The 23,101-nt window shown below is 50.7% G+C and overlaps 1 protein-coding gene across 5 annotated transcripts in view; it reads right to left on the bottom strand.

Moving 5' to 3' along the window:
* Positions 1 to 4,453: 4,453 nt before the first annotated feature.
* Positions 4,454 to 23,101, bottom strand: part of ECE2 (endothelin converting enzyme 2) — a 33,697-nt gene continuing 15,049 nt past the window's right edge. The window contains exons 1-19 of one of the 5 annotated variants that reach the window (XM_004278424.3): positions 18,069 to 22,083; positions 17,576 to 17,800; positions 17,231 to 17,366; positions 16,800 to 17,015; positions 16,218 to 16,342; positions 15,955 to 16,101; positions 15,737 to 15,802; positions 11,772 to 11,960; positions 10,936 to 11,078; positions 10,538 to 10,652; positions 9,051 to 9,161; positions 8,014 to 8,112; positions 7,829 to 7,906; positions 7,198 to 7,301; positions 6,909 to 7,019; positions 6,716 to 6,783; positions 6,344 to 6,534; positions 6,141 to 6,236; positions 4,454 to 5,432 (exon numbers count right to left, since the gene is read on the bottom strand). In XM_004278424.3, the coding sequence (XP_004278472.1) occupies positions 5,256 to 5,432; positions 6,141 to 6,236; positions 6,344 to 6,534; positions 6,716 to 6,783; positions 6,909 to 7,019; positions 7,198 to 7,301; positions 7,829 to 7,906; positions 8,014 to 8,112; positions 9,051 to 9,161; positions 10,538 to 10,652; positions 10,936 to 11,078; positions 11,772 to 11,960; positions 15,737 to 15,802; positions 15,955 to 16,101; positions 16,218 to 16,342; positions 16,800 to 17,015; positions 17,231 to 17,366; positions 17,576 to 17,800; positions 18,069 to 18,107 (2,436 nt within the window). In that variant the 5' untranslated portion in view covers positions 18,108 to 22,083 and the 3' untranslated portion in view covers positions 4,454 to 5,255. Of the gene's footprint in view, positions 5,433 to 6,140; positions 6,237 to 6,343; positions 6,535 to 6,715; positions 6,784 to 6,908; positions 7,020 to 7,197; positions 7,302 to 7,828; positions 7,907 to 8,013; positions 8,113 to 9,050; positions 9,162 to 10,537; positions 10,653 to 10,935; positions 11,079 to 11,771; positions 11,961 to 15,736; positions 15,803 to 15,954; positions 16,102 to 16,217; positions 16,343 to 16,799; positions 17,016 to 17,230; positions 17,367 to 17,575; positions 17,801 to 18,068; positions 22,085 to 23,101 lie in introns of those variants that run through there. The other 4 variants (XM_004278425.3, XM_004278422.3, XM_033403163.2 and 1 more) reach the window with 4 other exon arrangements.

Raw genomic sequence — 23,101 nt, 5'->3', positions numbered from 1 at the left:
TTTCTTCAGTCATCAGTAGAGGTATTTCTCCTAAATCTTTCCTATTTCCATGACTTCTTTCTATCCGATCTCAGATTTTGTCTTTTATACCAGTCACATCCCCACCAGTATCTTAGAGGAGACGGGGTGATGTTGTGGCATAAAGCACAGGCTATTAACAGCTGGTGACTCCAGGTGAAGAGTAAACGAATGTCTGTGTACTATGTTTCAACTTTTTTGTAGGTTTAAAATACAAAGTTGGCAAAGTTTGTAAAATAAAAAGTTGGGGGTGGGTGGGAGAACGTAAGCTTTAGAGAGGACAGACCCGGTATTTAAAACTAAATTCTGCCCTTCACCAGCTGTGATATTTGGGCAAGCTTCCTAACCTCTCTCAGCTTGGTTTCTTCTTCTATGAAATGAGAGTAATAAAGTATCTCCCTCGGAAGTTTTTATGAGAATAAAGTAAGACAGTGTATATAAAGTGCTTAGCTAAGTGCCTGGCAACTGGAGAGGAGGCAGTTAGCATTTTCCAGCTTCCTCAAATTTGCAGGGCTGCCCCTTGCTCCCCACCTCCAAACACTCAAGCCCCAAACCTCTCTGGCCAAATGCAGATGTCTGGCAATTATTCTCAAGGCCTTATGATAACATTGATTTCCTGCCTCAAGCTTCATTTCGGTCAAATTGCTCTCCCAGAAGCACTCCTTCCTACCATTTGGCCAGACTCCCAGCCTTGTGACCAAATTGCTCTCCAATCAGGGGACAGCCCATCACCTGTCCCTTCCTACCACCTTCTTTCACATTGCACCCACTGGCCAGCCATGCTTCCCCCAAACGTATGGCCTGAGCTATAGAGCTACACATTTTATGGATGGCTCTACTCATCTGAGAATCATTTGACCCAAAGCGTCACTTATGTAATACCAGAAATGCTTCAGGCCAGACACAGCATTGCACTGTTTCCACTGGGTTGCTACTTTCTTTGTGTGATATTTTTCAAAATCAGATTGCATTGTGGCCCTTTTACTGTTAATTCCCAGGACTGAAAGCAGTTGTTACAATCCCCTTTTTTATAACTACTGTTACAACTTCCCTTCTTCAGGCGCTCACCTCTCATTATGCCCCTTTCATCTACCTCCTTCTGATCTCCCTGAACATTTCACCACTTCTGAACGTGCCCTGCCCCTTCAAGCTGGATTAGTCTTTTCTTGTTGCTGTTATTTCTGTATGGAATGCCCTTCACTGTTTTTGGCTAGCAAATTCTCCCATCCTCTGTACTCCAGCTCAGTAACACCTGTGTAGGAAGCCTTTCCTGTTCTGTCTTTCAAGTTACTAATTTCTTCCCTGTACTCCTACAATGCTTGATACATACCTCTCCCTCCCTCTACTCTGAGCTCTTAGAGGACAGGAACTGTGTCTTATTCAACTTTGTGCCCCTAGCACCCAATCTAATACCTGGCTTGTGGTAGGCCTTGACAAATATTTGTTGAATAAATGAATGAATGAATGGCTTTGCATTCAACTTCAGGTCATCTTTGTTTATAATAATAGCCCATTGGGAGCTCTCTTTGGAGCCCAGAGCTCAGCACTGGGAAACTGTCAGGAGTCTCCATTTGTGACTCGTGATAGGTCTACTGAAACTGTGCTTATTTTATGGAGATTCTCTTCCAACTTGACATTTCGAGAGCACTTCCGAGTGTGAAATCATACTGTTTGGCATACGTTACTGTATTGTGCATGGGAATTAGTCAAACTTCCAATGGGATAGTGTAGGGTACGGCCCAGCACCTTACTAATAACTATTCTCATGTGTCCACCCAGGAGCACCATCCATTATTCCCCCTTCTGCTTTAACACATCAGAGCATATTGCAGATGCATATTTATCAGTTTGGCAGGCTACTAAGGGTGAAGGTTACATCTGTCACTTGATGTTCACCTTGCCTTGCCCATGGAACCAAGCACCTGCAGAGTGCTCAACAAACAGTGCCACCTGGCTTAATTTCAGGTCAACATGTGCTTAGGTTTCCTGCAGCTGCATGGTTGTCACATGTACCTGGCCCGGATGAGATAGGGGCCATGAAAGTGCACCTGCTGGTAATGGCCTCACTTGGAAGCATGATAAAATTGCCCAGAAGGCAGATGTATATGCTTGAGTCTAAATTCTGCCATGACTTAGCAGACTAAGTGGTGGTGATTAAGAACATCTGAATCCCAAATCTGAGGCTCTGAGTTCCAAACTGGACTTTAATGCAGTCTGTCTTAGCTGACACTGGAAGTTATGTCATCTTTCTCCTTAATTTCGCCACTTGTAAGATAGAGACAATGATAGGACCTCCTTATAAGTTGTTGTGGGAATTTAATGAGGTGATGTTTTTAAAGTGCTTAGCACAGGCTTAAGCATAAAAAGAAAAAAAAAAGGGACTTGTTAAATGAGGGCTGCTCATTATCATCATCATCATCATCATCATTTGACACTTCGACCTTTGCAAATATGGAGTGTTTTTTTTTTTTTTTTTAACCGGTACACAGGCCTCTCACTGTTGTGGCCTTTCCTGTTGAGGAGCACAGGCTCCGGACGCACAGGCTCAGCAGCCATGGCTCACGGGTGTAGCCGCTCCGCGGCATGTGGGATCTTCCCAGACCGGGGCACGAACCCATGTCCCCTGCATCGGCAGGCAGACTCTCAACCACTGCGCCACCAGGGAAGCCCGCAAATATGGTGTTTTAATGCCACAATGGCCAGCTGGTCAGTATCCCTAGCTGGCCTCTGAAATCAGGTGTCAAGGGAAGGGCAAGGCTTTGTGAAACCAACCCTATCTCCTCTATCATTACACTGACATTATAAATCTCATACTCTGTGCAACACCCAAACTTCACAAGCCATTTCTTAATATTTCTTTGGGTTCTGGAACCTGCTAAGCCCATGAATTCACTTCTTAAAACATTAAAGCTGATCTAGTCCTCAGAGATCATCTCATCCAACCCACTTATTTTACAGACTGCTAAGGTTACTGAGATCTGAAGAGGGGATAAGCCATGCCTGGTGTCACAGCTGGGGAGTGGCAGAACTGGAGCCAGAACCAGATTTCCAGACGTGATGGCCTTCCTCTTTCCAATACACTTTGCCACCCCCCCTCCTAGAGTTTTGCTCTCAGAGCAGAGACTCAAGCCATGCTTTCCCTTGGTCTTAGAGTTCCCAAGGCCACTTTTCCTTTTTCTTAGTAGCCAGCAATTTCCTTCCCTTGGTGAGCAGCCACAGTTCCACGTAACTTGACAGAGACCCACATACAGCTCCTTATGGGGATAGTCTGATGCTGCGACAGGATACAGACTGTGGGACATGTGCTGGTGCCATCGCCCAGGAACCAGTGACCCCAGCAGCAATCACTGACAAAGCTTCACTCTTCCCCCTCCAAACTTAATAAACCCACACCTACTTACACCTTGGAGAACACTGCATGTTAAAGAGAACTGAGACTGGACTCTTTCCACTGCTTTGCTCTGGTTCTCATTTTACAGATGAAGAAACTGAGGCTTGTAGAAGTTAGGGAACCGGCTCAAGCTCACACAGCTTCAGAGCTTCAGTTTCAATCCAGGTCTCTTACTGCAGTGAAGTGTTTACAGTTAGACCTGTAAAGTGGAAACTGGAGCACTTAGAAAATATGTTGCTGCGAGGATCGGGCAAGCTTATGAAGGTGAAGGTGCCAACAGAAGAAGAGTCACCTGAGGGAGGGAATCATCGTATTCCTCTTTCCGTCACCAGTGCCTGGCACATTATTGGTAATCAATATACTTATAAAAATAAATCTATGAATATCTAAATGTATAACTAAATGAATGAATGAAGAAATGAGCCACCTAGCAGAAGTGCCTGGAACACAGAGGTATCAATAAATGCTCCGTTTCCCTCGCTTGTGCTGGAGGGTGGCAGCCAAACCCGCAGTCTCTGTGCCTGGAACTTGGTAGGCCTCGATGCGCGTGTGTAGGTGGGATGAGCGGCTCTCAGGAGCGCTAAGCCTTTGAGAACATGGAGAAATGCATGTCTTCTCAGCCACAAGCAGAGGCTGGTGCTCCAAGCTCCAGGGAGTGAAATGCTACCTTGGCCAGGGCCGCCCTCCACTGCAGGGTAAGGGCCACCCGTCTTCCAAGCCGACCGTGGCCAAGTAGTTACCCAGACTCAGTGTCAGACCCAGTTGCATGCACCAGCGGAGGGCCGTAGCAAACGCTTCCAGCTATAGAACAGCCAGTGATGGAACATGGCCACCAGTGAGCGGAGGATGTACTCCACTTGCCAGACTCAATTTCATGCCATTCCTCCATCCTGCCTCTTTGTCTTCTTGGGACTTCAAATTTCAGTCCCCTGTGCCTGGTGCGTGAGTAAATGCGTGCCTATAAGAGTACCTGGCATACAGCAGGTACTCAATAAATACTGGTGGAATGAGTAAATGAAAACAGGACTGAAGGAAGAGACAGGCTGACTGATGCGTGTCTGTTTATTGGCACAGGGTCCTACAGGGCCAAGACCATTCCTTCCCCACCCTCTTTCCTGTAAAAATAAACTCTATCCTTCCCTCTCCCTGCTCTGTCTGCTTTCCTGCTTGGTCCAGGGAGAATCAGTCATCCCCTAAGTCTTGCATGCCGAGACACAGGGACTAGCATCCCCTACATGTACACTCTTCCCCTCTGAGCCTAGGGAACCTGGGAGGCGGCAGGAAGGTTCGTAAAGGCTTCCACTAAGCACTGAGCACAGGTGGTTTGTCAGCGAGGGCTGGCAGCAGTATTAGGAGCAGCAGCAGGAAGAACACGGGGTGGGGGCCACCCCGAGGGTGGGGCTGAAAGGAGCTCTGTCTACTCCCGAGGGAGCACTGAGTGAGCCTTGGGGAGAAGTGTGGGAGGCACACCAGCAGGGCCCTGCGTGGTCAGCATGTGGCAGTCACAGCAGGCCCCGTGGCCACCAAGCCCAGGGAGCTTGGGACCAGAAGAGGTGGACTCCTTCCTGTGGGAACTGGTGCCCTCTGCCCAGGCATCCTCCAGGCAGGGTGACGCGGAAGAATGTCACAGTGAATGGTGGGGACTCTGCTGGAGGCAGGGACACCCCCAAAGCCTTGGCACGATGTGGTGGTCGAGGAGGGACTAGGACTCATGTCATCCGTGGTGTGGAGGGGCCGGACCCAGCCCAGCTGGCATTTGCCTTCTCCAAACCGCAGAGCAGACAGCCTCGCTGGGCAAACTGCCCCAGGCCCTGGCAACAGCTGGCCATTTCTCCCCAACCCAAGTCTACCACACCTCACAAAGCAGCCCTGAGTTCATGGGGGAGCCGACAGGGCAGCCGAAGTGCCGCAGGAAGTCACGGGAGTTGGCGAGCGTGCCCAGCACGCGGAAGCGGGCAGGGCTGTGGGGGTCCGTCACCAGCCCCTCGTGAGAGCTCTCGGGTGTGCGGACCGAGCACCACACCTGCAGGCCAGGACAGACATGGGGACACAGGGTGTCTAGTGCGGGCAAGGCCACTGCCCCAGTTGCAGCAGAGCCATCCTGGGGACACACGGCACCACCGCCCCAGGCCCTGGGCTCCGGGAGCCTCAGGGATGTAGGAGAGGCCTTAGCCGGGCTGTCTCAGCCCCGACCCCTTGCCATCGGCACCAAGGGAGGAGAAAGCGCCCTCCCTCCCAAGTTCCTTAAGGGCCTTTCAAAGCTGCCTGGACAATGGGCTGCCTAGATGGATGTGTCCGAGGGGAAGAAACCCAGCCCCCAGAGGCTGCCTGCTGTAGTGCAAAGTACCTGGAGGAGACCCTGCTGAGTCTGCCACTTACTTTATTCCTGGGTAGCCCTGGAGAGCCACTTGGCCCCGCGCTTCCTCCTCCACAGCCACCTCACGGGAGCATCATGGAGATCAGTCCCGCTCCCCACCCCTTGCCCCATCAGGCAGGACAGCCCTGCCCTTCGAGATCTGCAAAAGCCTCCTGAAGCCTTCTCCCTCCTCAGCCCTCCTCACGTGCTTCTGTGGACCCCGCCAAAAGGCTTCACGAGGCCTTCCCAAACCACTTTCCACACTCCAACTTCGGCCCCATTTCCCAGTCCCTTCTGCGTGCCCCAGACTTCTAATGACGTGCCCAGGAGGTTGTAGGAGAAGGGCAGACCCCCGGCCTCCCAGGAGGGCAATACCTGGGCAAATCCCACAAAGAAGAGCTGGTGGTTGGTGAGCCCCACGGCTGGTAGCTGCTGCTCCTCCCCATGCTTTCTTAGCCATGCTTTGTAAGCCTGGGGTTGGGAACGGATGGCAAGTCTGTTGGGGCCTGCCCACCAGCTCCACCCAGTGCCCTGCCCCCCCAGGGCAGGTGAGCCTCAGCTACCAGGGGGCCACTCACGTTGTAGGCAGCCTTAAGCCCTCCGTTGTCAGCAATGTTCTCCCCCAGCGTCTGGCGGCCGTTGAGCTTCTCCCCGTTGACCTGGTACTGGCTATACTGCTCCTCCATGCAGGCCGTGTGATTCCGGAAGGCTGCCAGCGACTCATTCTGCCACCATGGCCGCAGGTTCCCTTCCTTGTCATACTCGCGCCCTGAGGAGAACTAACCTTTGCACCCCACCGAGAGTAGAACTCAACCCTTGGGGGCGCAAGTGCCCCCACCAGCCCTAGTCCACAGACCCCGGGGTCCACGGGGCCTGCTTCCAACATCCCAAGGTTTTGCAGGAGCCACTAGGAATTCTAGGCTGGAGGAGACAACTACATGGACCTCTACCTTGGTCATCAAAGGCATGTGTCAACTCGTGGCCCATCACCACGCCGATGCCACCAAAGTTCAGGGCCCTGGTAGGTGAGGAATGTTGAGTGAGGACATGGTGGGGGGACTTCTAGATCCCACCTCCAGCCCTGCTCCCAGCTCACCCGCAGGCCCAGGCCCCAGCACCCAGCCCCTCCTGCCTCAGACACACTTGGGGTGGTTGCGGGCGTAGAAGGGGGCCTGCAGGATGCCGGCGGGGAAGACGATTTCATTCTTGGTTGGAAGGTAGTAGGCATTCACTGTCTGGGGGGTCATGCTCCACCTGGGGGAGGGAGAAGCTGAGGCAGAGCCTGACTCTCTCGATGCCCAGCAGCCCTGACCTACATTCTAGAAGAACCTCGTGCCTCATTTGGGATCCATCTTGCCATCCCCTTCCCTCAGCCCTGGAAACCTCCCCTACGTCTCCTGCTGCCCCAAGTGTCTGCAGCCCCCATTCTTACTGGTCCCGGCTGGGAGGCTTGCGGAGCTGGTCAGCCATCACCTTAGCAGAGAAGTTGTACAAATTCAACATGTTCTGGAAGAAGGAATCTTCAGACACTTCATACTGTGGGAATGGGAGGAAGTAGAAAGCCAGTGAGAGAACACGTTGGAGAAGATAATAGTCCCAGTTTGGCTACTAATTAGCACCCTTCTGAGCCTCAGTTTCTTCAACTGTAAAATGGGTGTAAAATAGCTAATAAATAATAATTGCCAATATTATGTTGCAGCTGCTTTATTTTTTTTTAATACTATCTCCTTTTATTCTCACAACAATCCTATCAGGTAAGTGCTAATAGGACTCCCTTTTACAGATGAAGAAACTGAGGCCCAGAGAGGTTATACAACTTGTCCAAGGTTACAGTTAGGTAAAAACAGGTTTGACTACAAATCCCTGCTTGTGAACACTGCATTCTACTGCTGTCTGGCCTGCAGCCTGGCACACAGCCAGCACTTGAGCAATGCTGGCTGCCTGCACTTGCCTCTGAAAGGCACCAACAAGTATCTCCTTCCCTCTCAGTGCTTGAGCTCCCATTCCTGAGCCCTGTGCCCCCCACAGGGCTAAGGTTCAGTACTGATGGGCAGGGTACTCACCCCATCATAAACATCATCCAGCTCTTTGGGCTCCAGGATGAAGTCTGGGAAACCAATCATATCATAGATGGCATCTGCCTAAAGAGACCAGGTTAAGGGTTTCCCTCCCCAGGCTCCCCCCAGCACCAAAACTGTATTCTCCATCCTCACCTCAAGATGGCACCCCAACCCTGGCCACTGCTCACTTTCTCCTTGGCTGCCTGGCGGGTCTTCTCATCCATCCAAACCAACTGTCCCAGGGCCTCCTCAAAGGCAGTCCGGATCTCGCTGATCATCCCCTCTGCCTGGGAGGGAGGGTGCACAAGTCTGCCTCCCACTCGCATTAAAGCATCCTTTCTCCCCATCTACCCTAGTGCCCCAACCCCCCTAGTGCCCCATCCCTGTCCTTCCAGGGGAGCACATGGGAGTACCCAGACTCTTGAAATAAGGCTGAGCATCTGGGCAGGATGAGAAGGAAACATGATTTGTGAAGGTACTGGGACTGTGGTGGCTTTTTTTCTAATTAATCAAAAAACTGACAATAAGTTAACTGAATTAACATTATAATTTAATGTAGTGCATTGATTTTTATCCAATTATGAAAAGAAGGCACTAATAGCAGAAAATGTGGAAAATTGAGAAGAGCTGAAGAAGAAAATAGACCATTTAAAATCTTATCCCTCACAGATAACTCCTTTCAACATTTTGACTACCTATGTCTAGTGTCTTCCCCTGCTGAGATATTCATATATATATATACATTTTTTTACACACATATACGTATAATATGGAATTATGTTGTACAACATATATACATTTCATAACCTACTTTCTTTTCACTTAACAATCATCAGTTTTAAGGCTGCCTCATAATCCAGCCTAACCACAATTTGTTTTTCCAGTCCCCTATGCTGGACATTTAAGCTGTTGTCATTTTCACCTATTATAAACAACACTGCCATTTACATCCTTATAGGTAATATTTTAAGTACGAACATCATTTCCTAAAAAATAAACATTATTTTTCTAATTATATAGGTAACATAAACTCATTGTAGAAAACCTGGAAAACACAGAAAACTTTAAAAGAAAAAAAAAAACTCATAATCCCAACCACCCAAAGTAAACACTGTTAATTTGTCGATGAATTTCCTCTACATTTTTCCCTGTAGGTACATACAAATATGAATGGTGAATTTTAACTAAAACAAGGGGCAGTGTTGGAAGGACCTTGAAGACTCACAATTTCCTTACTCTGCCGGTCAAACGTGGCCTTCACAAAGAGGGAGCCCAGAGCGAAGCCAAGGGCGTCGTCCGTGTTGGAGATGCAGGTCTGCCACCTTGGTGTGCAGGACTGGAAGGGGTAAAGAGCCAGGCCTCCTGGAGATCGCTCTGCCCTCCAGTCTGAGGGCCTTTCTCTGTCTCTAGGGCCAACCCCTCTCGCTCTGCACATAGGAGGCCTGGGTTTGGGGTGCCATCTCTCCTTCAGACTCCAGGGAAAATGAAGGGCAATATCGCAAAGCATGCCAACCCCAGCAACGTAACCTCAGGAGGGACATGTGTGCTGCCCACTCTATTTGCAGCACTCTCCTCCTCTTATGTTTCTCAGAGGCCCACTGGGGTCCAGATGTTTCTTTGCTCAGCTGCACTTCTCAGTCTTATATCCAGTCAGTCTCCCATGCCAGAAACCTGGGAGTCACCAGCTTCCTCCATCTCCCTACCCTCACGTTCAATCTATCACCAGATTCTAATACTAACTCTGCTTCTTAATCGTCTCCTCCGTCCACGCCGTTGTCACTTCCCTGTCCTGTAACACTGTTATCTCTTGCCTGAAGATTGCAGTGGCCTCCTAACTAGACACTCGACTCCATTCTCATCCCCCTCCCGTCACCCTCTCCATCCATCTTCCATTTAGCTGCAGAAAGATGATCTAATACATAAATCCAACCAGGTTACACCTCTGCTTAAAACCATCCCAGGTTCTCTATCCCTGAATCAAGGCCAGGCTTCCTAGGCACAGCGTTCAGGTCCCTCCAAGGATTGCCCCAGGCCCGCCTCACCACCCTCGGCCTCTCCGGTGCCCTGTCCTCAAAGTCATGCCAGAACACATGCAAAACTACCACGCTCCTTCTGGCCTCTGGGAATTTACACATCGTATTCCTTCAGCCTGGAATCCCTTTTCCCTGGCTTTCTTGATGAACTCATTCTTCAAATGTCACCTCTTCAGAGAAGACTTTCCTAATGCCCCCCATCCCCCAGGTAAAATGTGCTGTCTCCACCTCTGTCCTACAACACAAAGAAGGTTCGTCACTCAGTGTGAGCACTTATCACCCCAAAATATAATGTTTGTTTACACATCTCCTTCCCCCACTTAACAGGGCTTCTTGAAACTAAGAACTGCATTTATTCATTCTCTCCTTCACCCTCATCATCAAAGTTGAGTGCCTACACAAAGCATGCACTGGGTAGGTGCTTCACTTACGTGAACTCAGTCCTCATAACAACCCCACAAGAAATTCCTGTTTTACAGACCAAGAAATGGAGAGTCAGAGAGGTGGGGGGGATATGCTCAAGGTCCCATAGGCCAAGAAATAGAGGAGTTAGGAATGGAACCCAAGTCAGCCTGATTCCTAATCCTATGCTCCATGTGCAAATGGTGCCTGACACACAGTGGGTGTGAAGTGTCAGCCTGACTGGATTGGAAGGTGGGAGCAGAGTCAGAAAGCCCACCTTCTTGGTGCCATAGAGGGTCTCCAGCAGCTTCTCTTGTGCAGACTCAAAGCGGCGGTCCAGGCTTGATGTTGTCTTCTGCACCAGGTTCCAGATCAGGTAATTGTTCAGGACACTGGCATTCAGGTAGCCAGAACATAAGGTAAAGGCAGGTAACATTTCCACCCGAAACCAGCTCTACCAGCATGCAGACAGCAGGAGTCCCAAGAGGCACATGTGGGAGCTGTCCCATAATCCCTCTCTCTTACCCTGGGACCACACACCTGCCTGTAAAAGTCAGGTTGGAGCTAGGTGTGGAAATAGAGACCACAAGTGGGTCCCCCGAAGCCCTGGCCTAGGGGAAGAGCCTGCACAGAGCCCTGAGCCCCACCCCTGACACCTTGGGCTCCACCCCCCACCTTGGCTCTGTGCGGTTGATGAGCTCTGACACCTGCTGCAAATAATCCGTCCCATACACCACCACAGGCTCAGAATCACCCAGCTCCAGCGGCGACAGCAAGAAGGACAGGAACTCCAGCCAGTCCATGGAGGGCGCCAGGGCCTGTGAGCAAAAAAATCGCAAGCGTCCCTGCCCCCTTGGCTTTCAGCAGACCACTCCCCCACTGATACACTCGAGCTGGGAGCCCTTTCCATTGTCATAGCAACAGCTACTAGCTGCTCGGAGGCCCCTTCCTATCATAAACCCGTTTTCAGGCCTAAGTGCTCTTCAATCAGGTAACCCAATCACATATCGTACAAGGAAAACCACCATGTGTGATATTTAGTTGGACTGCAGATATTCAAATATCTTTCAGACAGTTAACAAACTCCCCAGATACCACCCAGGGTCCCTACATACCTGGCCTCTCCTCCAGAACTCCCCCTTACCCAACTTTTCCATAATCCAACGACTAAGAGGCTGATGCCTGGCACAGTAAGGGCCCTCCAGGAGATGCTTCCATTGCTCTTCTGATTGTTTTGTGGACATCTTGTACAAGTTGTCATGGATTTTTAACATAATCCCTCTATGCATCCCCAGGCAATACAAAAGGGACCAAGGGATGGCCCAGTGGGGGTGCCCTAAAATGGACACCACTTTTCCTTCCAGGATAGCAACAGTTCAGCTGGGAAGCTCAGAGAAAATAAGGAAATGAGGAGAGGCTTGGCTGCCTCAGACAGATGGCATGAAGGGAAGCTGCGTGGCCTGTGCTGGGGCTGGCCCCCCCCAGCTGTCTCTATTCCCTGCCTGCCCCACCTGCAGCTCTGCGATGCTCATCTTGTGGTAGATCTTCTCCTCATCCCGCCGCTGGTCCTGGGGCACCGTGATGTTGGCCAGTTGTATCTCCAGCTCCAGCACCTGCTGCATCTGCTCCCGCGTGGAGGCTGGATGTCCTCCTAGCAGCATCCCCAGCTCCTCCATGTAGTCCAGGTAGGCGGTAAGCACCTGTCAAGGCCCCAAGTCATCCTCAGAGCCCAGCAACAAGTCCTGCCCAAGGCTAAGACGACTATTCTGGCTGCTACCCCTGCTCACCATCTCTTCTGCAGACCCTCCTCACTGTCTCGTCTGCAGACCCTCCTCGTAGAAGCTTTCCTGGATGACCCTCATCATTTCTGTCATACTGCTTATCACCATCTGCTAGGATCTTTTTTTATTTATTTGTGCAACTGTTCATCATCTGTTTCCCCAAGGAGAAGGTAAGTTCCAGGAGAGCACTGTTCCAAGTTACAGCGGCTTATTCACCACTGTATCCCAAGGGTCTGGAATAGGGCCTAGCACAGGAGCCCTGTAAGTATTTGTCCAGTGGATGGATCCGCTTCCCATACTGCTCTGCCTTCTCATTTCCTAAAGCCCTTCTACTTTTCCCAGCCCATCAGTGACCATGTGCCCTCACTTAACAGCTGAGTGGACCCCAGTGGGGAATTTGGTCCACAGTGGCTTCAATTTCCTTCTACCTCCCATCCTGCCAGGCCTCAAACTTGCTGCCTTCCCCTCTGGTCTCCAAGGGGGAGAAAAGCACAGAAAAGAAATATTTAGTGACTACATGTATATACATGTATCAAATTCTCTGCTTGCGTTTTACATGTAATATATCTGCCCCGACCCCGCGCCCACCACAGCAACTCCATATAGTTCCATCTTACAGATGAAGCTTGGCAAGATTACATGATTTGACTCATACTACAAACTAGCAGATGGCAGAGATGAAATGTGGCCTAGGCCTGATGACTCCAGGGCCACAATCCCAGCACTGCCTGGGCTCAGAACAAACCCATGTCGCCTCAGAGCCTGCTGGCACTTTAGCTGCATGGGGGCAGGGGCTGTTTCTTCTGTTCTGCACTGTAGTCTCAGGCTCTAGCACAGCATCTGGCACATAGTAGGTGCTCAATAAATATTTGTTGACTGATGGATGAAAACCCATACACAGACCCTCAGCCCTGCTCAGCACTGACTTCCTGTGGCCCTCCTCCCAGGGACCACTCTCACTCTTGCCCTGAAGCCCCACCCGGGGCTCCTTTCATTGCCAAAGGCCATCTCCTCTTCCACTTTACTGAGAAGTTTTAGATCCCTTAATATCCATTCTCTGCAAAATATTCAAATATCAAGATATTCAAAATAACTCCTTTTTCCCACCTCCCCTTTCTTGCTGCTGCTGTCAGAAGAAGAGGTTTGCATACCAATTCCAGTCATCCCAGCTCCTAAAGTGGATGGTTGGTTCAACCAGTGATCTTGCCCCACCCCCCAGCTCACTTACCCCTCTCTCCCTACTTCCTTACTTTCAGCTTAAGACTTGCCTTTTTTTTTAATGTGTTTTTTTGTTGTTGTTGTCGTTGTTTTTGGCCGTGACACTCGGCTTGCGGGATCTTAGTTTCCTGACCAGGGATCGAACCCAGGCCCCTGGCATTGGAAGTGCAGAGTCCTAACCACTGGACCGCCAGAGAATTCCCAAGACTTCCTTTGGCACTACAGCTTCCCCTAGATGCTGGCACAGGAGACTTCCTACCCAAGACAACTGGTGACACACTGAGAGGTAAATCGAGGCTTCTCCTGCCCTTTCCTGGGGGTCAGACCATGTGGTTCTCTCCTGAATTCTCAAAATTCCTCCCCTGACTCAGGTGATATCAAAACCACACATCTGTTCATAACACTCTCCACTTTTGAGTTTCCTATTCCATTTCTTTTGGGATAAATGCTCAACTTGACCCGTACTGTTTATGTATACCATGACTCCACCTACCTGTCCGGAAGGACTTGGCCCACTCTCCCCTCCCACTCCCCTCTCTGATCTGTCAACAAGTCACACCCCTTCCCACCTCAGAGCCTTTGCATCAGCTGTTCCCTTTGCCTAGAACCCTCGCCCTTCCCACAGCCTACCCTCACCCTAGGACCAGGCTGGCTCCCTGTTACTGCACTCTCGGAATGCCATGCTCCTCCTCTTACAACAGTCCCAGCAACTGTACAAAGGATAACTGCACTTGGCCATTTCATGCCTTCTCTCCCACTGAGTGGCAGTGACTTGTTCACCACATGGTAGCAGAGGATCTGGCTGAGGGATGCTTGGTAAGTGTTTGGGAGCGAATGGGAGAAGGACAAACCCCCCTCTTGGTTGTCCTTCCCCACAGAAGTCTCTCTTTCTCCCGCTGCCCTTGAAATACAAGGATCTCCTCCTTCTTTTTTTAAAAAAAGTATTTATTTATTCATTTGGTTGCGCCGGGTCTTACTTGCAGCACACGGGCTCCTTAGTTGTGGCATGCAAACTCTTAGTTGCGGCATGCATGTGGGATCCAGTTCCCGGACCAGGGATCAAACCTGGGCCCCCTGCGTTGGGAGCACAGAGTCTTATCCACTGCGCCACCAGGGAAGTCCCAAGGATCTCCTTGTTTTCCTTCTCTAGTCTTGCCCTTTCTCTCACTTCTCCTAAGCCTTTGTCTAGGCTTTTAAGGAGATGCCCTTCAAGCCTTCAGCTCCCTCCAGGCCCGTGCTCTCTCCAGGATCCCACCCAGCTTTCACAGCTGTCTGCTGACCTCTGTACAGAGATGGTACCCAGTTCCCTCACACTCACACGTCTGAAACGAGCAGCTCCCACTCCCTAAGGGTCTGCCACGTGCAGAAGCGTAAACTTCCATCCTCCTCCTGCCTCCAAGCACTATATGAGGTAGATGCTGTGATCCCCGTTTTTCAGATGAAGAAACAGCCTCAGAGAGCTTAATCAACTTGCACCAAGCTGCCAAGCTGGGATTAAAATCAAGGTCTGACTTCAAAGTCTGCCTTTTTCCTGTGATATCACCACCTCCCCAATGTGCTTGAAGCTGGTTCTCCCTGTAGGCATCCCGAATGCTCTAAGGACCCCTCCACTCCACCATCACTCAGGTGCACAGCCTCAACTATCTTTACCTGTTCCTCCTTCTACTCCTCTCTTCTAACATCCAGGCATCAACAATTCATGATTTGGCCTTGATTATGTCTCTTGCATCCTCCCCTTCCTGACTTTCCTTCTGCCACTTCCGCCATTTGGGTCCTCACAGACTCAGAGCCTGGAGTACTGCAGACACTCTTAACTGATCTCCAGGCTCCCCCTCTTGCATCTACTTTTCACACCCAGCCATACTGCCTTCCCAAACTAGTTCCTACCCACCTTTCCACCCTCTCATCTGCTTTGAGCTCTACACTTTGCCAAACTGGACCCCTTCCTGTGGTCCAAACACGCCTTAGCTTTTCCTTCTTCAACACTTTTGTTTAAAATCTGAGCATGCCCTCACCCAGTCCTAGATATTCTACAGGGCCTGGCTCAAATGCAACCTTCTTGGGAAAACTTCTCTGGCTGCCAGGTCTCTCCTGAGTCCCAGAGGCCCTCTTTTGAGCCGTGTTCTCAGCTGTCTAGGTCTGTGAACCCATCTACACTGAAAGCTTCCTATGACAGTGGCTCTGAAATGTACGTCTCACAGCAGGTGACTGTAAAATGTTTTCCTGGAAGAGTAAGAGAAAGGAAGGAAGGAAAGAAGGGAAGAGGAAGGGAGAAAGGAAAAGGAAGGGAAGAAAGGAGGGAGGGAAGAATGCAGGGAGGGGAGAACGAAGAGAGAAAGAAGGAATGGTAGTCGGCTCACTAGGTGACAGGATAGGCTCACCTTCGCCACTCTGACCCTGGGTAAAGGGAAAAGTAAACAGGGATCAGCCCAGCTCAACAGGGGGGTCAGGGTGGATATTCTGAGGATGCTCCTTACTTTCTCATTGGCAGTCCTGTTTAGGTAGTAATCTCGAGAGGGCAGAAAGAGCCCAGACTGGTCCACCTGCAATAGCAAGGTGAGGAGTGAGTCCTCCCCCCATGAAATCTGGACTCTTGTGCGGGGGGAGCCACCCCAGCCAGCCCAGCACAGGGGAGGGGAGTCTGGTCTCAGCAAATAGTCCGTAAGTCCCTCCCCACCCTTCCCCAGCCCAGTACCTGGATAACATTGCTGTTGGAACTCTTAGAGTCGGCACTGATGTAGACAGTGAAGAAGGGGGTGGCCCTGTAGGTCCCTGCTACTGCCTTCAGCACCTCCATGAAGTTGTCCTGGTCCCAGGGCCCCGTAATGTTCCAACCACCAATCTGAGTAGAGACCATGGTGGCGCCTCTGGAACAGGGGCCTCTAAAGCTTTCTGGGGCCACATCCTCTCCCAAGGCCTGTGCTGCTCCCCTACCTGCAGCCCATCCCCGGGGCCTACCTTGTCAATGAGGTCTCGCAGCGGCTGGGCTCCCAGCTCTTCAATGCGCTCCACCTGTAGGCAGGAGAGGTAGAAGCGCTGTGTCTTCCGCTCAGCTTCACTGCTGGAGTTGAAGGTGGTGTTTTCTGTTGAATAGAACACAGGTCCGGGTGGCAACCATGCTGACTGCTAAGAGGGGTCCTGGACCCTTGCTTGATCCCTCTCCTTGCCTTCTCAAGGGGGTAGTCCTCCTAATGTAGACCCAGGAAGACTGTCTGCCACAGCAAAGAGTAGCTTCCTCTCCCCTGTCCAGGGAGACTCTCAAAGATCTCTAAGCACTACAGACTCCCTGGTGCCTACCACACCTCAACAGTGTTCCAGAGTGCAGAGAGGAGTCCCTTCATTAACCTCAGAGGTCTGCCCCCTCAAACTCATCTCCACCCCTCAGGAGCCCCCTGCTCTCTGTATCCCCTACGCCAGGAGTGGTGGCAGTCATCCACTTATTCATTCATGGACATTTCTTGAGTACCTACTAAGTGCCGAGCCCTGTGCTGGGAACAAGGCATGTACTTGGCTCAGTGCCTCCCGGACAGGCCCATTTACCGAGCAGGTGCTTCAGTATGGCCTGGTTCTGGTCCCAGAGGCTGTTGAAGGTGTTCCAGCGAGAACGCCCATCAGGCAGAGGGTTTCTCCGAATCCAGCCTCCACAGGAGAACTGGTAAAAGTCTTCACAGGGGCTCACCCCACGGTCCAGGGACTCCAAGATTTTTCCAGCCACTCGAATGCAGGCCTCCGTGAGGCAAGTGCTGTGGGATGGGTCTGTGGCAGGGGACACGGGGGGGTAGGGGGGTGGGGGACTGTCTGTCAGTCTGGGAGAGGCAAATGCTTTGGGAGGGGCCGTGACAGCAGAAAGGCTGGGAGGAGGGAGAACAGCTGGGGGAAGGCTGGCCCCACCCAGGGAGAACCTTAGCAGTCCCTTCTGCCTCCAGAGCCCCCAGGCTAAGAGGGCTGATGACAGGAGTGGGCCCACCTACCTCTGTGGTACTGGACCCACAGGGCCACCAAGCAACCCAGAAGCACTGCAGCCAGCAGTAGAGAGACACCAGCCAAGACCAGCTCCAGCTGGGTGTGCGAGCCCAAGAGGTGTCTTGTCCTCTTCCGGAATCCCACCTGGGGAACAGAGGAGGACCTGGAGCTAGCAAGCTGCAGGTGGGCGACCCAATCACAGAAGTCCTCCCAGAGGGTGAAGGCTCAGGCAGTTTCCAGAGCCATGAAGCAAAGACGCTAACGGGGCTAACTTGGGGCACAGGGGCAATGAAGCAAGCTGAGATGATCCCTCAGCCTGTTTTGTGCAACGTCATGACTTCGAATCGCCTCACCATAGTCCTAGCGCAGAGGCCAGAGATGGATCGGAGGTGGGGGCAGGTGACCCTCCAGGGCAACCCAGAGCTCCCGGGTGTGCCGGCCGTCATGCCAGGGCGGGGGCCTGGTGAGACAGGGATGACCCCCTTGCCCACCTCCACGGCGTCCGGGGAGGCCCCGCCCTCTACGGGGGTCTCGGGTGCGTCTTCATCCCGCAGCGTGGCGCGTTTGTACTCCACCATCTGCCAGACAGTCGGGCGCCAACCCAGGTCAGGCAGAGAGAGCTGCGCGCCCACTGCCCTGCCCCGGCGCCCCTTGCCCGGCCGGGCCCCTCCTGCATGAAGTGCGGGCTCCTTCCCTCCCGCCCACCGAGCTCTCCGGCCTGGGTCCCTCCGACCCCCGCCCGTCAAGTTCGCAGCCCCTTCTCCGCGAGCCGGAGCCCCTTCCCGACGCCGCCTGCCCCTCTGCCTCCCCCCAACCCCGGTCCTTTCCCCCGGGGCCCCCACTCACGTTGCCGCCGCCGCTCATCTCCTGCAGCGCGACGCTCATGGTGGAGTCGGGGCCGGCGGCACCTTAGGGCTCCCGCCGGCTGGCCCTCGCCGGGGCCGTGGCCTCGGCCCCCGGCCCGGCCGCGCCACCGCCCTTCATCGCAGCAGTCGCCGTAGCCACTTGCTCCGCTGCCGCCGCCGCCCCCGCCCCCGCCTGCCTGCGCCCCCCTCCCCCCGCGGCGCCGCGCCAGGGGTGGGGGAGACGTGGGGCAGGGGGAGGAGCGCGCCTGCCGCGCCCCGCCGTCCGCCCGGCGCCCAGTCCTCTTTCCGGGTGCCCGCGGCCCGCCCCGCAGAGCTGCACCCAGCCTGCTGCCCTAGCCGGAGCGAGCCGCCCTGCAGAAACGCCGGAGACTCCCTCTCCGCTTCGTGGTCAGCACCCATCCCAGCAACACCCTCTTGCAAGACTCCCGGAATTTACATTCCTTTGACCCAGGCCCAAACCCTGCTGATATTTTTTGGCCCAACTCCCCAGATTGCAGGCCCTCCCCATTCCCTTTAACACCTTTGAGAAATTGTGCTCTCATGGAGAACGTCTTCCCCCAGCTGTCCGCACTGCCCCTCTTCAGCCAGCACATACAGAGCAGCACGGAGGAGGTGACCCACATTCAGGATGTCAGCACGATATCTATACAGGGAGCGCATAGACCCAAAGTACACAGGCAGGCACTCAGCCCGACACACGGTCCACACACACACACACACTCACCACTCACAGAATGCACACACTGCATATTCACACAAAATGTATACATGCACCAGGCACCCAGAGCCAACATATGTTCTATATTGAGGTTCTGGACACACACACACAACACACATACAACACACACAAAGTGTTCGGGCATCATGTACACACAGCCCACACTCTGAGTCCACCCTTACATGTTGTTTCAAGACTGCACTTTTACTCTCCAAGATAATTGTTGTCATCAGATCATCTCACAAAGGAAGGGTTACAGATGGTGACAAATCGGCAGGGAAAAAAACAGCTATGCACAGATATTTAAAGGAAAGACGAGCTAACACTTCTAACTTGAGGAAAGCAAATCACTTTATTTGGGAGGTTTACAAGGAAAAAAAAAAACCCACACACCAAGCAATATTTAACTGAAAGGCAATAGTGTGGCATCTATGCATCTGCCATCTGCCTTCCATATTGTCATTCCTTAATCAAGCCTGGTGGTGTTACAGTCTGCTTCACTGAAGAGTGCCTAGTTTTTTGTTTTGTTTTTTTACCACAAAATTTTTTAAAGTGCCTCATCCTCGTCCCACCTCTCTTTTGCAAAAGAGTATATGGATTTGACCTGAGAAGGCTTGGAATGGAAGCAAATCCACCACCCATTTCTTGACTCTCACCTCAGTTCTCAAACCTCTTGCTGTGAGCATTTCTAACATGGAATGCTCTTGTGGCTGAGAGAGGGTAGGTGATGAATGGATCAGGCTGAGAAATGTTGGATTGCTGTCTTTTGGCATTTTCCACCCCAAAATTGCATGTTCTCAAACAAGAGACAGTACAGTGTCATAGTTAGGATGAAAGATTCTGGATTCGGACTCAATTTCCTCTCTTGTAAAATGGAAATAAGAATAGTACCTATTTCAAAGGATGGTTGTGAGAATTAAATGGAACAATACTTGTAAAATGCTTAGGACAATGTGTGGCGTGTAATGAGTACTCTAGCTGCTATTATTATTGTTGTTGTTGTTGTTGTTATTAAAATCCTATAGGTAGAAATGAGAATTGTACGGCTGGAGGAAGCCTGTTCTATTTCCCAGATGGTAGAGTAGGCACATGGGTTCTAGGTTAGTCAGGGGTTCCCTGAGCAAGGAACTTGCACATCCAGCCACACTGTGGTCTGCAGCAGCACGACCTTGGGATATCCACATAGGACAAGTCTCTGGAGTTGTTCATGTTCAGTCTGATGGCAATGTGGCATCACATCACTCACCTCTTTCCCCTCTCCCCCAAGCCTGGATGAAGCGAAACATGGCAGCAGGGTCAGTCCTGCCACATGGAAAATTCCACCATGACATGGCCATGTGAGTATAAGCAAAGCCACTTTGTAAGGACTTTCTGGCAACAGGTTCATTAGAATAGTCCCATGGCTGCTGCAATGACGTGCTGTAAGTAGCCAGCTTATGCAGCACTGTACCATGGCCAGCCACTGCACTAGGTGCTTTACCTCGATGTGCTCATTTATCCTCGTGGCACTTATGAAGCCATTTTACAGATGAGGAAACTGAGGCATAGAGAGGCTGAGTCACACAGCTAGTAAGCAGTAGAGCTGGAATTCAAACCCAGGCAATCTAACAGCCCTCTGAAGAGCAGGTTGGCAATATGAATCAAAAGGAGGATATACCTCCTCCCAGCATTAGTTGACAGTCTTCTCCACATCTCTGGAAGAGTAAGGGGAAGCACATAGTTTTCAAGCCAGACAAACCTGGACTCAAATCTGACTCAACTCTTTATCAGGTGTATAATCTGTATTAATTTATTTGAAAGCTCTGACCTTTCACTTTTCTTCATCTGTAAGGCGGGAACAATCATCCCTATCTCAGAGTATTGTTGTAAGAATTAAATGCAACCACATAAGAAAGAGGCCAGTACCTGCTTTTACAGTGTTCCCAGTTTCACTAGGTTTGGCCTAAATGGACATTTCCTTTCCATGCCTCTTTGATGATCCAAATCATTTATTCGGTTCACAGCTATTCCTGAATGCATGTTAAGTACCCTATGTATAAAAAGGCTTGGAGGTTGCTCTATTCTTTTTTTTTCTTTTGGCTGTGCTGGGTCTTTATGGTAGCAGCACGTGGGCTTAGTTGCCCCGAGGCATGTAGGATCTTAATTCCCCCGACCAGGGATCAAACCCACGTCCCCTGCATTGGAAGGCAGATTCTTAACCATTGGACCACCAGGGAAGTCCCTGCTGCATTCTATATTTCTATTTTTTTTTTCCTCTGCGTTTATAACCTTTGACTCTGTTTTATTCTCTCACTATTATTTTCTCTCTCTTTTCTGCTCTTCTTTTCATATAAGAGTAAGTTTTGGGGGTCTATTTTTCTCTAAATTGACTGTGAATTGAGAGGGAATGGAAAATGTTTATGTGTTAACTTACAAGAACAGTATAGTTATGAAGATAACAACACACATTAATGTCCAGCGTTGACAAAGTTGGGGAATGTGGGCACTGTCATATACTGCTGATGGCTTATAAAACTGATACAGTCTTTTTGGCAATATGAATCAAAACGTATGTGTACATATTTTCTGACCCAGAAAGTTGAATTCTAGGAAATTGTTCTAGGAAATAATCATTATCTACAGCATGTTTGTATCAATTAGCTTTGGCTGCATAACAAACCTCCCCGAACTTCATGGATTAAAATAGCAAACATTTATTACTTTTCATGTTCAGTAGATTGATTGGGTGGTTCTTCAGGTCTGGGTTAGCTCACCAGGAGCTGAATGGTGTAGCTGAATGACCTCATTTACATGCTTGGGCCTCAGCTGGGATGACTGGGCCCAGTCTCTATGTGGTCTCTCCTTCCCCAGGAGGCTAGCCCAGGCTTCTTCATATGGTGGTCTCAGGATTCCCAGCAACAAAAAACAAGGCAAGCCCTAGTACATAAACACTTTTCAAGCCTCTGCTTGCATCACATTTGCTAATGTCCCTATTGAGTAAAGCAAGTCAGGTGGTCAAGCCCAGATTCAATGATGGAGAAAAAGATTCTACTTTTTTTTAAAATATTTATTTATTTGGCTTGCAGGGTCTTAGTTGCGGCACGTGGGATCTTCACTGTGGCATGAGGGATCTAGTTCCCTGACCAGGGATTGAACCCAGGCCCCCTACATTGGGAGTGCAGAGTCTTAACCACTGGACCACCAGGGAAGTCCCAGATTCTACTTCTTTTTTTCTTTTTTTTTAATTTTATTTTAACATCTTTATTGGAGTATAATTGCTTTACGATGGTATGTTAGTTTCAGCTTCACAACAAAATGAATCAGTTATATATATACATATGTTCCCATATCTCTTCCCGCTTGCGTCTCCCTTCCCTCCCACCCTCCCTATCCCACCCCTCCAGGCGGTCACAAAGCACCGAGCTGATATCCCTGTGCTATGTGGCTGCTTCCCACTAGCTATCTACCTTACGTTTTTTTTTTTTTGTGGTACGCGGGCCTCTCACTGTTGTGGCCTCTCCCGTTGCGGAGCACAGGCTCCGGAAGCGCAGGCTCAGCGGCCATGGCTCACGGGCCCAGCCGCTCTGCGGCATGTGGGATCCTCCCAGACCGGGGCACGAACCCGTGTCCCCTGCATCGGCAGGCGGACTCTCAACCACTGCGCCACCAGGGAAGCCCTACCTTACGTTTTGTAGTGTATATGTGTCCATGCCTCTCTCTCACTTTGTCACAGCTTACCCTTCATGCTCCCCATATCCTCAAGTCCATTCTCTAGTAAGTCTGTGTCTTTATTCCTGTTTCACCCCTAGGTTCTTCATGACATTTTTTTTTTCTTAAATTCCATATATATGTGTTAGCATACGGTATTTGTCTCTCTCTTTCTGACTTACTTCACTCTGTATGACAGACTCTAGGTCTATCCACCTCATTACAAATAGCTCAATTTCGTTTCTTTTTATGGCTGAGTAATATTCCATTGTATATATGTGCCACATCTTCTTTATCCATTCATCCGATGATGGACACTTAGGTTGTTTCCATCTCCGGGCTATTGTAAATAGAGCTGCAATGAACATTTTGGTACATGACTCTTTTTGAATTATGGTTTTCTCAGGGTATATGCCCAGTAGTGGGATTGCTGGGTCATATGGTAGTTCTATTTGTAGCTTTTTAAGGAACCTCCATACTGTTCTCCACAGTGCCTGTATCAATTTACATTCCCACCAACAGTGTAAGAGGGTTCCCTTTTCTCCACACCCTCTCCAGCATTTATTGTTTCTAGATTTTTTGATGATGGCCATTCTGACTGGTGTGAG

This window comes from Orcinus orca, chromosome 5, assembly GCF_937001465.1.
Source record: "Orcinus orca chromosome 5, mOrcOrc1.1, whole genome shotgun sequence".
NCBI classification, from domain to species: domain Eukaryota; kingdom Metazoa; phylum Chordata; class Mammalia; order Artiodactyla; family Delphinidae; genus Orcinus; species Orcinus orca.
This window is presented reverse-complemented; position numbering and strand designations above follow the sequence as displayed.